The following is a 14,228-nucleotide window of genomic DNA, read 5'->3' as shown; positions in this document are numbered from 1 at the left end:
ACTTCACGTTTATTTTCTGACTTCTTTCAACACCATTGCCGACATTTAGGGGACCTAATTTTTAGGGGGCCTAACATTTAGTGGGCCTTTTACTTTAAGATGCCTAACATTTATGGGGCCTAACATTTAGTGGGCCTTTTACTTTAAGATGCCTAACATTTATGGGGCCTAACATTTATGGGGCCTAACATTTAGTGGGCCTAACATTTAGTACCACAAATGACATAAAAGGAACATGAGTATAAAAGAAAAGTTTCTATTATGGCTGAACATTATTTTGTTCATGTTCAAGTGAAAGCCTACGTCTTCAATCTTCTCTCATCTCTCTCCAAATCAAAGCTGGCTACAGAAGTGTTTTCATCAGGACATATTGACGAGTGTCTGTCATTAGCGGCTTGTTTGTGTAAATGACTAACTTGATGAGACACGAGACCCTAACAAAAAAAGTTGGTGCTAGACCACAAAAGTACGCTGAGATAGCAAGGAAAGATGGAGCGGGAATCAATAATTAGATTTATCACTTCTGTTCAACACTGTATGTCTTCTATCTTCACAATCACTTCTAATCATGCCACTGACATAAGTCTTTTTTTTTTACCAGCATCTCTAAAACTATTAAAATATATGTGTGTCTACAAGTTGAAGTTTAATATTTTCTAATGCCCCACAACGTCAGTAATGTTCATAATTTGTTTATGTTTACCATTTGAAAAAACCTAAACGATATACAACACATTAGCTGCAAATGTTCACACGCTGTACTAGTCTCATTGGGACAAACATTGAAACTTACAAATTACATGATTTTATTCCCTGAAATACTGACCGAAAAACAATAATTTAAAGAAAGAATATCCAGGGACTACTAGGCTTCTGTGGTGACTTACGGACAGTGGATTAGCACAGTGGTAGGACTAATTCCTTTATACAACAAAAGACCAGTGAGCAGTCATGAATACCTACAAGAAAGACTGTTAAAGACCAGTGAGCAGTCATGAATACCTACAAGAAAGACTGTTAAAGACCAGTGAGCAGTCATGAATACCTACAAGAAAGACTGTTAAAGACCAGTGAGCAGTCATGAATACCTACAAGAAAGACTGTTAAAGACCAGTGAGCAGTCATGAATACCTACAAGAAAGACTGTTAAAGACCAGTGAGCAGTCATGAATACCTACAAGAAAGACTGTTAAAGACCAGTGAGCAGTCATGAATACCTACAAGAAAGACTGTTAAAGACCAGTGAGCAGTCATGAATACCTACAAGAAAGACTGTTAAAGACCAGTGAGCAGTCATGAATACCTACAAGAAAGACTGTTAAAGACCAGTGAGCAGTCATGAATACCTACAAGAAAGACTGTTAAAGACCAGTGAGCAGTCATGAATACCTACAAGAAAGACTGTTAAAGACCAGTGAGCAGTCATGAATACCTACAAGAAAGACTGTTAAAGACCAGTGAGCAGTCATGAATACCTACAAGAAAGACTGTTAAAGACCAGTGAGCAGTCATGAATACCTACAAGAAAGACTGTTAAAGACCAGTGAGCAGTCATGAATACCTACAAGAAAGACTGTTAAAGACCAGTGAGCAGTCATGAATACCTACAAGAAAGACTGTTAAAGACCAGTGAGCAGTCATGAATACCTACAAGAAAGACTGTTAAAGACCAGTCATCAAAACAGACCAACGTTTAAGAAGCAGGGTCGGATTAAGGACAGTGCAAGACCGTACAGCGCCTCAGCCTCATCTCAAAAATATATCATTTGAATAGAATATGCATATTGAATATATGAAAATAAGAGCAACAAGATTATATTTAGAACTAGTCCTATTATTTTCTTGCCAACTATGACACGCCTTTAGATGTATTCATATCATTAAGTGCGTTTCTATTGAGGCTTGATGGTGGTAGAAGCGTATACAAAACCCCTCCACTTACTAAACATCCTGTACATTGTAGAGGCGGACTTAAAACAGCTTTAATCCAGATTTGGGAGAAGAAAATATCAAAAAGTTCTAACTGGAACGAAGTTGGTGAAACAGACCAAAGCTCTTCATGGGCAGTAGACCCACAAGGATGGACCGATATGTGAACAATAGTACCGAGTATAAATCATATTTCACTGTCATGTTTAATAAGGACACTGATGGAGACTCTCTATGACCCGGTGTTCAGGCGCTTATATTGCTTCCCACACTATTGATTTCCACCTCAGCGGTTCACACATTTTTATAGCTAGGACTCACTGAAATCATTGCTGGGACTCTACAGATTAAAATTTAGTTTGTGTTTCATATTGAACGAAATAAAGGACTAGTGCGATTAAAATTAAATTCACATTAATGGGTATTCTAAAATGTGTGTGATCTGACCTGTAGGAGAATGTCCGAAATCCTATAGTAGTTCCTATAGTTTGAGCACTACTGACATACCGATGAGTGCACGCGGAGTCAGATTGAATCGGTAAACCTAATATAAGTGAACGAGATGCTGCCATAATGGAATCACCACGTCAATCATAACTTTGGCATCTAGTCCAGGGGCCTAACAAAGGAGTTCATGGCTAGGGATCTGTTTTTCTCCCATTTCTTGGCTCCGATACCATTTTTCAATGGGACGTATGAAGATCTTCACGTGAAAAGTTTAGATAAATGATGTATTAAAAAAAAGACTTTCAAACATTGAACCCTCAACTTTAACCTTTTCTACAACATCTCGCTAAAAGTTCACTTCCACGTGGTCGTCTCCATCATTATACCGGAAGTGAACTTTGTTGAACTCATACACAAACTTTTTTATTAGGTTGAGATGAACAATTTGTTCAAGTCGACAAATGTTATTCTTATCTCCTCATACAAGAGCTGCAGTGTTGTCATTTTGAGAACTGTTGAAATATGTTTGAGAATTGTTTCAAAATGTTGGAGAACTGATGGAAAATGTTTGAGACCTGTTGAAAAGTTATTGTGTCAAGATTTTTGTAGTGTGAAATGTCCTCTGGAAGTTATGATCTCAGCTTTCATCAAGTGTCACAAAAACTATCTCAAACTGTCAGTGGTAACAAAAGGACTAGCAATTTATCAGCGTTGACTGTTGTAATGGCAGTGATGACAAACTGTCTGCTGTACTGCCAGTGTTGACGAAATGTTTTGTAAAATGTTTTTCATGTTTCGGATGTTCCTTCAGAGTTAAAGATAATTTACTTCCTAGTCCAAACCTTCCGCAGGACGACAGGGGATGGGGGCTGGCAGGGTTTGAACCCGAGACCATCGATAAGTCCGAACGACAGTCCAGCGCGCAAAGCGCACGACCAGGCAGCCAAGTTTTGCATACTGTCAATATTGAAAATAAGTGGCTTACAGTCAGTGTTGATAAAATGTGTGGTTTGCTGTCAGTGTGGACAATATGTATGGTTACTGCAGTCTACTGTCAATGTCTGTCAGTGTTGAAAAGTAGCCAATGTAAGACTTGGTCATGTAGTGCCGACGTTAAAACACTGTGCACGCTCTGGTTCACTTGATATCCTACTCTAGTCCAGAATGTCTCGAACACCAAAATTTTCTCGACGTCTCATTTCTCATTCATCTGACTTTCATTTGTCCTGAATGACTTCAAGGTATTCAGTATGACCTTTCAGTACTCTAACAGATGCGCTAGTGTGTGGAAAGGGACCTGGTGTTATAATATAAAATATCCAGGACTGTGTTAGAAGCCTGTGAGTGACAAGAGCATTGTCTACCTTTGTTGGTGTCCAAGAGCTGAGCCGAAGGCTCTTCGAGCTCTAAGTTTGAAAAAAAACCTGTTTGGACGCCAAACAGTAAAAAAAAAAAAAACCTGTGAGAACACATTTCTTTTTGAGAGAGACCCGAGTCAATGCCTATGTAAAACATTGCTGTTTCCAATGCCTTTGGCCCCCGACGCATGCTTGGCTGCACATGGCCGAAGGCCGAGGGCACCGGGAGCCTCCGCCATTTTCCTTCGTTGTACCAAGCTAACTGTGCGGGACCCGCCATTTATGTAACGGTCCCTTTGAGGAACAGCGCATGGATGTGAGACGTGTTCGTGGGGACTTTTTTACAACCCCGCCCGTGCAAGAGGTTGACTCTCGTCTACCCGTGGGCATCCCCACGGGAGTTATGTTTCGCCATTCATTTAGCCTAGCTACCCCCTCAAGTAGCCGTTTCCACCCAGGTGCCACGATGAGGCAGAACAGCGTACCCTATTATCTTACATATACAGAAAAATTATCAAGTCTAGATGAGCTCTGATACAACAAAGACTGCTTACTTTTCGTGCTGATTGACTTTATTATCATAACTTTTAAGCTGAACTTTTTATAAAATGTTATTGTCAACTTGCATTGTTCGTGTGTAAATAAATCCAAATCCGTGAAACAGAAAATAGACATGAAAGTATTTAACATTAGTGGTTTGAATGGATGGCTTCATCAAATACTATATATTATACAAAGACGTCAGAACGACAATAGTGGGGGAAATAGTTAAGGGGAGAGAACTAATAAACTCAAGGGAGGCTATTCAGCATCCTGGTGATCTCTTCTCGTTGCGGACATTTTCAAATATTGACAAATATAAATAGATCTAATTATCTCCCTCGATCCTAGTTTAAAAAAAAAAAATCTTTAACAGCCATTTGTTTCCTTGATTGAAACTGAATCTCTTTCTTTCTGTCAGGTCTTCCTGTTCTCCCTGTGTCTGCTTACACGATTGCACGAGTGTTAGACCCTGACACTGATGTCAAGTAAGTAGTGTCGACATTCAGATTTAGTAAGTGCTAACCATTCATTAAAATATAATTCACTATTTATGTTCAACTAACGACCTAGTATAAGTATCAATATTCAATAATAGTGGACAGTGATATTAAAAGTAGAAGATTGTGTACTACACAATTTATTGGATAAAATCTACCAAATGGCCATTCGTGTGTGCATTGTATAATCCACGACAGTTAAGTAGGCCAGAAGACTCATTTATGATACCACCAGTATAGGGCCTTCGGAGTTGGGAGTACTCGAGCCTCAACTGTCTCGTGGCAGCGAGTGATCCCTTCAGCATTAATTCTAACCCCGACTGACAGTCCCTACACTAGTCAAGTGTGCAAGAATCAGTCAGAGCTCAGTGCTTCACCCCGAGACCATTCACAGGTCGTTGCAATATTGGTCTAAACTGCCCACAGGTTGTGACGTTGCAGGTCTGTGTTGAGACCTTGTATAACGAATGGTTTCGTTCACCCAAACACCAGCGGAGCTCTGCACCAGTGGAGCGTGGTTAGTTTTTTTAGTTAACATCCTCAGCCATCTCTTCTACATCCTTCTTCTATTTGAACTTGTTTGTGTTTAGATAAACCCAACTGAACTTCTAGAACTATTTGTTTCTAAAGATTTGTTTTAAAATAATTTTTCTTTTCTTAGGTGCTGGTTTGAACCCTCCTGGACAATGTGGATACTTAGTGCCCCCATTGTACTATCTCTTTTGGTAAGTAACTAAATCGCTTACATCGCTGCAGTGCTACGGCTACGACGTCCAAATGTTAGAAGACTATTTAGATCCATTTGTTAGACAACGTATGTTAGAAGACTATTTAGATCTATTTGTTAGACAACGTTGGCTATGTTAGAAGACTATTTAGATCTATTTGTTAGACAACGTATGTTAGAAGACTATTTAGATCTATTTGTTAGACAACGTATGTTAGAAGACTATTTAGATCTATTTGTTAGACAACGTTGGCTATGTTAGAAGACTATTTAGATCTATTTGTTAGACAACGTTGGCTATGTTAGAAGACTATTTAGATCTATTTGTTAGACAACGTATGTTAGAAGACTATTTAGATCTATTTGTTAGACAACGTATGTTAGAAGACTATTTAGATCTATTTGTTAGACAACGTATGTTAGAAGACTATTTAGATCTATTTGTTAGACAACGTAGGCTATGTTAGAAGACTATTTAGATCTATTTGTTAGACAACGTATGTTAGAAGACTATTTAGATCTATTTGTTAGACAACGTAGGCTATGTTAGAAGACTATTTAGATCTATTAGTTAGACAACGTAGGCTATGTTAGAAGACTATTTAGATCTATTTGTTAGACAACGTATGTTAGAAGACTATTTAGATCTATTTGTTAGACAACGTAGGCTATGTTAGAAGACTATTTAGATCTATTTGTTAGACAACGTTGGCTATGTTAGAAGACTATTTAGATCTATTTGTTAGACAACGTTGGCTATGTTAGAAGACTATTTAGATCTATTTGTAAGACAACGTAGGCTATGTTACAAGACTATTTAGATCTATTTGTTAGACAACCTATGTTAGAAGACTATTTAGATCTATTTGTTTGACAACGTATGTTAGAAGACTATTTAGATCTATTTGTTAGACAACGTTGGCTATGTTAGAAGACTATTTAGATATATTTGTTAGACAACGTAGGCTATGTTAGAAGACTATTTAGATCTATTTGTTTGACAACGTATGTTAGAAGACTATTTAGATCTATTTGTTAGACAACGTTGGCTATGTTAGAAGACTATTTAGATCTATTTGTTAGACAACGTTGGCTATGTTAGAAGACTATTTAGATCTATTTGTAAGACAACGTATGTTAGAAGACTATTTAGATCTATTTGTTAGACAACGTATGTTAGAAGACTATTTAGATCTATTAGTTAGACAACGTAAGCTATGTTAGAAGACTATTTAGATCTATTAGTTAGACAACGTAGGCTATGTTAGAAGACTATTTAGATCTATTTGTTAGACAACGTATGTTAGAAGACTATTTAGATCTATTTGTTAGACAACGTATGTTAGAAGACTATTTAGATCTATTTGTTAGACAACGTATGTTAGAAGACTATTTAGATCTATTTGTTTGACAACGTATGTTAGAAGACTATTTAGATCTATTTGTTTGACAACGTATGTTAGAAGACTATTTAGATCTATTTGTTAGACAACGTTGGCTATGTTAGAAGACTATTTAGATCTATTTGTTAGACAACGTAGGCTATGTTAGAAGACTATTTAGATCTATTTGTTAGACAACGTATGTTAGAAGACTATTTAGATCTATTTGTTAGACAACGTTGGCTATGTTAGAAGACTATTTAGATCTATTTGTTAGACAACGTAGGCTATGTTAGAAGACTATTTAGATCTATTTGTTAGACAACGTAGGCTATGTTAGAAGACTATTTAGATCTATTTGTTAGACAACGTAGGCTATGTTAGAAGACTATTTAGATCTATTTGTTAGACAACGTAGGCTATGTTAGAAGACTATTTAGATCTATTTGTTAGACAACGTAGGCTATGTTAGAAGACTATTTAGATCTATTTGTTAGACAACGTATCTTAGAAGACTATGTATACTTCCTTTGGGGAAATGTCGAAACGTTATTTCTAGTCTGGTAGGCCTACTCATGAATCGTCCATAAAAAATATTAGTGCTGTAGGCGCTTTATGTATTTAACTTATTCGTTGATTTAGATATAGATACAGGGTGGTTCTATAATTCATTTCGTATTTTCGGTCTTAATTTTTTTTTTTTTTTTATTTGCCCCCCCCCCCTTATTCTCTTTACCTAGGGCCTCCAACTACTTTAGCCTGGCACTATAATAGCAAGTACAACATTATATCTTAGTCTGAGTCCTTAGTCCAATTTTGACATTTTGTGGCAAAGGACGTCTCAAGAGACGATATTTTTTCTTTGTGAATTCTCGTGTAACTAAAGAGGTCAAATTAATCTTTCTTTTTGTCCTACTCACAGATATGTTATATACAATCAAATATTTTGTTCAAATAGATTCAACAAGGAAGAAATGAGAAACTGCTTAATGGCCTTTTAAGTTTAAGTTGTTCCTACGGAAATGAAGATAATCTCTTTTGTCACGCTCGACTGCACATGGAAGACCAGTAAACGAATTAAGTATTTTACCTTAAAGATGTCTTGATAGTCGAGTAAACAAATATGATGGTCAGAAGAGAACAATTATTCAAAAGAATAAGCCTATTCAAAGAGAAGGTCAAGACTTTCTAGAAAGGACTTTCTACAAAAATATATATAAAAGAAAGATCGAGATATTGGAGCTGACTGCAGTTCATGAAGTCATACCGCGGTCACGTGACTTGATGATCTGTTCATTTGTTAAGTAATTTATTTCATTTCAGGGATTTATATTTACTGTCTGGTATTTCGTTTTAAGGCGTTAAACTGTTTATCAACTTAACATCAAGATTGAGTCACTTCAAGTTATTATTAGAAGAATTCGCGTGCACGTCACACACAAGTAAATCCAACAAAAGAAATTGTTCAGCTGTTGTAACAAAGCGCATTGCCGTCCCAGCCAAAACCTACTGCAGAAAGGCAGAGGATAGAAGCGTGCAGGATTCAAACTCGGGACTGTATTGCATAACACTCGACCAGGAAGACATCGTCTGAAGTCATACAAGGGAAAGTAAACTAACCGACTTCAGAAAACAAAACAAGAATAATTTGTACACTGAGTAAGCCATCAAAATAAATGGAAAATATTTAGGAAATATCATGTATTCCTAAAAACAACAACAACGAGAGTGTGCATGTTTTGAGATCATTTTATATTTGTGTTTAAATATTATTGTTATAAACTGATATCGCTATTGGACTTATGATATCTTTCTTCTATTGGCTGTATAATTATCCTAAATGATTTGTTTTTCTTCAAAGATCAACTTTGTTTTACTGCTCAACATTCTTCGTATCTTATTGTCCAAGATCAGAGCTTTCAACACTGCAGAGCATAATCAAAATAGGTAAGTCACTTCATTTCTACCATTTGGTTTTACAGGGTAACACGGTAACAGTAACAACAAAATACTGTAACAAGGGGACATATACCGGTAATATAAAAAAAAAATTAGTAAACCCAAGTTGTATTACTTAATATTGAATGCATGTATCAGGTGACTCTCATTCATTTCGTGAGTGTTACCAAAAATCATTCTATAATAATTACATAACATTTTATATTTATTACATAACAAAGTGAAGTTTAACCTTCAGACTGTCGACATATTTCTGTCTATGGTTGAAAAGAGTTCTAACACTTGTGGCAATCGACGCATTTATTGTTGACTAAATCTATGCCAAATTTAAACTTAGCATGACCAATCATGACAATCGTAAAGGAAGTCAAACCATTTCAAATTCATGCACACTCTGTTGTACACACTGTCTCACGAAACCTGATCAAGCCTGTCGTCATACAGCGGCCACGTAAGGTACCTGCATCTACGTCATTGATTTCCAACCTACGGAGCGGCCCATATCCAGACCTAACCAACCCTTGGAAGCCTCTGTCCAGCGTGTATTAGGACACTGCTAAGACTTGGCTCCATTAAACTGAAGGCTTTTTAAGTTGATGGTCCCTACGCAAGAGTCAGAAGTTCCAATGACCCCAAATGGCCAGTTATGCACCACTGACCTACATGAAATCCTATTTATATTCTATTTTTATTCAAGAAGGCCACAATAAAGGATCAATGCAACAAATATCTACACTAGTTTTTATTACTTCCCTTTGAATGAAGCGTGATGGGGCTCCGAGTTTTAAAAAGTAATAATTTTATTGGGATTTTAAAACCTATAGTTTGATGTTAGCTTTGTTTGTTCGTTTAATTTGCTTTACGTTTTAATCTGAATGATACAACAATTTCTTCTTAAAATCTGTTCTTTGTTCTGTTTACATTTTCCTGGTTCTAGGCGGGCCGTTAAAGCCACCTTAATTCTTGTACCACTGTTGGGACTACAGAACCTACTCACTTTGGTCACGCCAGACCTAGACGAAAGCAGTATGAAAATTTGGAACATGGCTTCCAGCGTCCTGGTGTCGCTACAGGTAAGTCAAGAGTTGAAGCTTTGGTCAATTGAAATGTTCGTTTTTCTCCTTGATGTGGGTAAAAGGTTACTTGAGATTCGAAGTACTGAAAATCTCTTCAGCTAATCTGCGCCCTCCCAATGTTGTCGTTTATGAGTTTATAAGAAAACTGTTTCTTCCTCCTGGAAGAAATTATTCTAGTTTTTAGAGCATTGGAAGTGTAGGTCGCAGTGCTTGATTCTCTAGTTTTTAAAGCCTTGGAAGAGTTGGTCACAGTGCTTGATTCTCTATTTTTTAAAGCCTTGGAAGAGTTGGTCACAGTGCTTGATTCTCTATTTTTTAAAGCCTTGGAAGAGTTGGTCACAGTGCTTGATTCTCTAGTTTTTAAAGCCTTGGAAGAGTTGGTCACGGTGCTTGATTCTCTAGTTTTTAAAGCCTTGGAAGAGTTGGTCACAGTGCTTGATTCTCTAGTTTTTAAAGCCTTGGAAGTGTAGGTCACAGTGCTTGATTCTCTAGTTTTTAAAGCCTTGGAAGTGTAGATCACAGTGCTTGATTCTCTAGTTTTTAAAGCCTTGGAAGTGTAGATCACAGAGCTTGGCGCCCTGGAAAAGAAGATCCCAGTTCTTCATGCTTTGTAGAAAGTAGTCCCAGTGCTTGATGCTCTGGAAGATGTTGTCACAGTTATGAAAGTCTCGAAAGAGGAGGTGCCAGTTTTTGATACCCTCAAAGAGAATATACCATCTCTTGATAAAGACGAGATGCCAGTTCTTGAGAGAGGTTGTCCCAGTTCTAGGGCCGTTTCAATAGAGTCTTCTACATTCTCCTTTTTTTGTTTTCTAGTCAAATTTACCCACATAGTAGCATTAAGAAATTATGTTTACGGAAAATATTGTATGTAGACCTATTAAAAGTAGTTTATTGATAATGTAATAATTTGATGTATAAATCATGAAATGGATATAATCTTACTGTATATCCACTTTGAAATATGTATTTCTTGAATTAGTATACATTTGTTGTCTATATATATTTAAAAGTACAAAAAAAATGATGTTTTAATCCATAGGAATGCGACATATTTACTTTTATTCTTGAAAAATGTATTTAAACTGACAACCACTTAACCATTTTACCCTACAGCATGTTACCACATGCTTACAATACCTTTGTTGTAAAAAAAAAATAATAGAGGTACACTGCATTGTAAGCTGTCTAGGGGTAACTCGGTATATAATAGTGTTTCTTTGATTATCTCCCTTGTAGGGTGCAGCTGTTGCTCTGATATTTTGTTTCTTCAATGGCGAGGTAAGAACGCTTCATTTATTTAGCAATGACACAAACACCAGACTTAAGATAGTATTGATTGAGTGAGAGAAAGAGAGAGAGAGAGAGATTTAGCAAGTATATAAACAGATACAATCTTTAAAAACATTATTTTGTATTTCATAAAAGACGTTTCAAAATCACAAACATTAGTCACTTTTAAATCAACTTTTTGTTTTCCTAGATTTTCCAATATTGTTAATAGTTACGGAGTATGGTATAGATTGTCAATGTAATGGCCATAGATTAAAATATCTCTACCGCTGTAACAAATTATTTTTTTTCTTATTCTCTCCCCTTTGCAATCTTCGACTGTCTGTGTTATTTTATATTTTCCATTATTTCTGAAACTCTCAGTCTTTTTACCTTTTATCTTTTCGGTACATTCTCTGGTCACTGGAGAGAACTCGTCTTGTTTTACAAAGCATCTAGAACAGGGGTTCTCAGCCTGTGGATCGCGACCCCCTTGGGGGTCGATTGACGATTTGCCAGGGGTCGCCAAAGACCATCGAAAAAATTAATTGTTTGTCTATTCTTCTATTGCTGTGTGTTTTGGCGGGGGGGGGGGGGTCGCGACAGAGTGAGGGATTGTAAAAAGGGGTCGCCGAGCATAAAAGGTTGAGAACCGCTGATCTACTAGAATCTAGAACTATCAGCCAGTTGGTGTCTGGTAGTGAAGTTTGACCTTCTGCCTGTCGACATCGGTCTACGATTTGAAAGAGTTTAACCTTGTCGCAATTGACGCACAGCAGGAGTCTCCCAATAGCTAACGTAGTGTTTGTATATCGGGCAGGTGCAGAGCTAGAAAAATGTTTCTCTCTCGGCACGAAGGAAGAAAAGTTTTAAAAAATTCTTTCATTCCTAATACTTTGCCATCGATTTAAAAAAAAAAGACATTCCACTAGACAGTCCGTTAAATAGTCCTCTGTCAAGATGGGGAGATAAAGAGCCCATTGTTCAAGAAAAAAAAAAGAACATTGGTCTCAGCCTAATCACTAGTATTGTTAACCTTTAAAAAAGATGTTTTTTTCATTTGAAGAGTTGAGCTGTTGAGCCATAGAATTATCGACATGAAGAAAAATGTTTGCAGACATAACAACGCTGACTACGAAACTAATGAAACATGCCTTTGTGGAGGTCAGGTCAAGAAGTTGGTCCCAGAACATCCCTTCAAGATGACATGTAAGGAGAACTACCTGACCCGGAAACCACTGCGCAGTTCATATCAGACATAGGACTGCATTTTTATATCTGATGTACATCTCGGCATCATCTAGAACTGGTCTTCTGATAGTTCTAACTTCATAATGAAGAAACGTTGCTTTAGATTCAAGCTGAATTGTTGGTCACATTTGCGAGGAGCTCGCAAAACTAATTTTACGAAACAAACCATTTAGTTAAACTGATTTCTTTATAATCTTTGTAAATGTTTTGCTTTTTATTTCCCGCAAGGTGTTAACCGTTTTAAAACGACGTCTTGGACAGTGGTCTCACAGCTACGATCAGTCCTTTATGGGCAGACCCACTACCAACAGTACCACTATGGCCATGACCTTGGAGGAGACTTCGACGACTGGTGCCGTGTTTAAAAATGGCAACAATCGAATGTCCAAAGCATCGATAAGAAACGCAAAGGTGAGCAATTCAAGGGAGGGGGCAGAGTTTCCTGGTCACTTCAAAGCGTATTAAATCACGTGATGAATGGAACGATCACCATTAAAAATTAACTGATTAATCAATGTCAACTATTTCACTCTAGTATTTGTCTTCGTAAATGTCACAGATAGGCTACTTATGGTCACAGGCTACTTATTGTCACAGATAGGCTACTTATGGTCACAGATAGGCTGCTTATGGTCACAGGCTACTTATGGTCACAGATAGGCTGCTTATGGTCACAGATAGGCTACTTATGGTCACAGGCTACTTATGGTCACAGATAGGCTACTTATGGTCACAGGCTACTTATGGTCACAGATAGGCTACTTATGGTCACAGATAGGCTGCTTATGGTCACAGATAGGCTGCTTATGGTCACAGATAGGCTACTTATGGTCACAGGCTACTTATGGTCACAGGCTAATTATGGTCACAGATAGGCTACTTATGGTCACAGGCTACTTATGGTCACAGATAGGCTACTTATGGTCACAGATAGGCTACTTATGATCTTTTGAAAGCGTTTTAACGAATGAACTATACATACTGTATACACAAGTACTAATATGTTTTGAAAAAAAAAACGCTTTACAATGCAATAGATGATAATCTACAAGATCTAGGAGAGAGTTTGTGGCCAATATAATGAATGAATACAACTACTGAGGTCTGTGCCCATCACCCAGTCTGCTAGCTCTTCCTTTGTCCCTGCCAGAGCATTTTATTTTCAGCCCCAAAAAAGTTAATAATTTTTCTCCCGCCAATGCTAGCAGAACCCCAGTAACCTTCAATAGTATCCTTCGTTATCCCTTTAACGGAGATAATGAAAAGTGTTGTGAAATTAGGCAGCTTTGTCTCAGGCTGTTTTTTTTAAATCAATCTCCAATGTTATTGTTAAAGTACACTGCACTAGTGACCTGATCGAAAAGTCTCTGGATTATTTCATGTTTTATTTATGTTGTACTTCTCCATTGTTGCTCAGAGTACTCCATGCCAGACTCCGTCGGACGTGTTCTTGAAATCAACAAAGAAGTGAAGGAGATTCTGTTGTTGTTGAAGGTATATTTCAGAGAGTATCATGGGCTTAAGTTTGTGCTACGGTCCTGGGTTGGGAACCCGCTTCATCCTCTAGCATAATTTGGTCTGCTTGCGGTTTTATGCGATTTAGTATAATTTTTAACAGGGCTTTGCTGGTGTGGCCTATGAGGCTGATAATTCGATAATTTTGGCTGAGTTTAGGAGGGGATGATAATCGTTTGCCAAATCTTGTTGAAATGTTTCAATAGTGCATTTATCATGGCTTCTCCTCTGCAGAATATACTATGAGAATCAATGCAGAAAACAAAACACGC

The 14,228-nt window shown here is 37.3% G+C and overlaps 1 protein-coding gene across 4 annotated transcripts in view; it reads left to right on the top strand.

The window, feature by feature from the left end:
- LOC106058138 (calcitonin gene-related peptide type 1 receptor-like) overlaps positions 1 to 14,228 on the top strand; it is a 194,744-nt gene that overhangs the window by 178,603 nt on the left and 1,913 nt on the right. For 3 of the 4 annotated variants that reach the window (XM_056026565.1, XM_056026550.1, XM_056026556.1), the window contains exons 9-14: positions 4,696 to 4,762; positions 5,436 to 5,499; positions 8,745 to 8,830; positions 9,780 to 9,915; positions 11,158 to 11,199; positions 12,670 to 12,852. In XM_056026565.1, the coding sequence (XP_055882540.1) occupies positions 4,696 to 4,762; positions 5,436 to 5,499; positions 8,745 to 8,830; positions 9,780 to 9,915; positions 11,158 to 11,199; positions 12,670 to 12,852 (578 nt within the window). Of the gene's footprint in view, positions 1 to 4,695; positions 4,763 to 5,435; positions 5,500 to 8,744; positions 8,831 to 9,779; positions 9,916 to 11,157; positions 11,200 to 12,669; positions 12,853 to 13,858; positions 13,936 to 14,228 lie in introns of all 4 variants that reach the window. The other variant, XM_056026572.1, reaches the window with a different exon arrangement.

The sequence above is a fragment of the Biomphalaria glabrata genome, chromosome 1 (genome assembly GCF_947242115.1).
Source record: "Biomphalaria glabrata chromosome 1, xgBioGlab47.1, whole genome shotgun sequence".
In the NCBI taxonomy this organism is placed as follows: Eukaryota; Metazoa; Mollusca; class Gastropoda; family Planorbidae; genus Biomphalaria; species Biomphalaria glabrata.
Note: the sequence above shows the minus strand (reverse complement) of the source record. Positions and strands in the feature narration are given on the sequence as shown.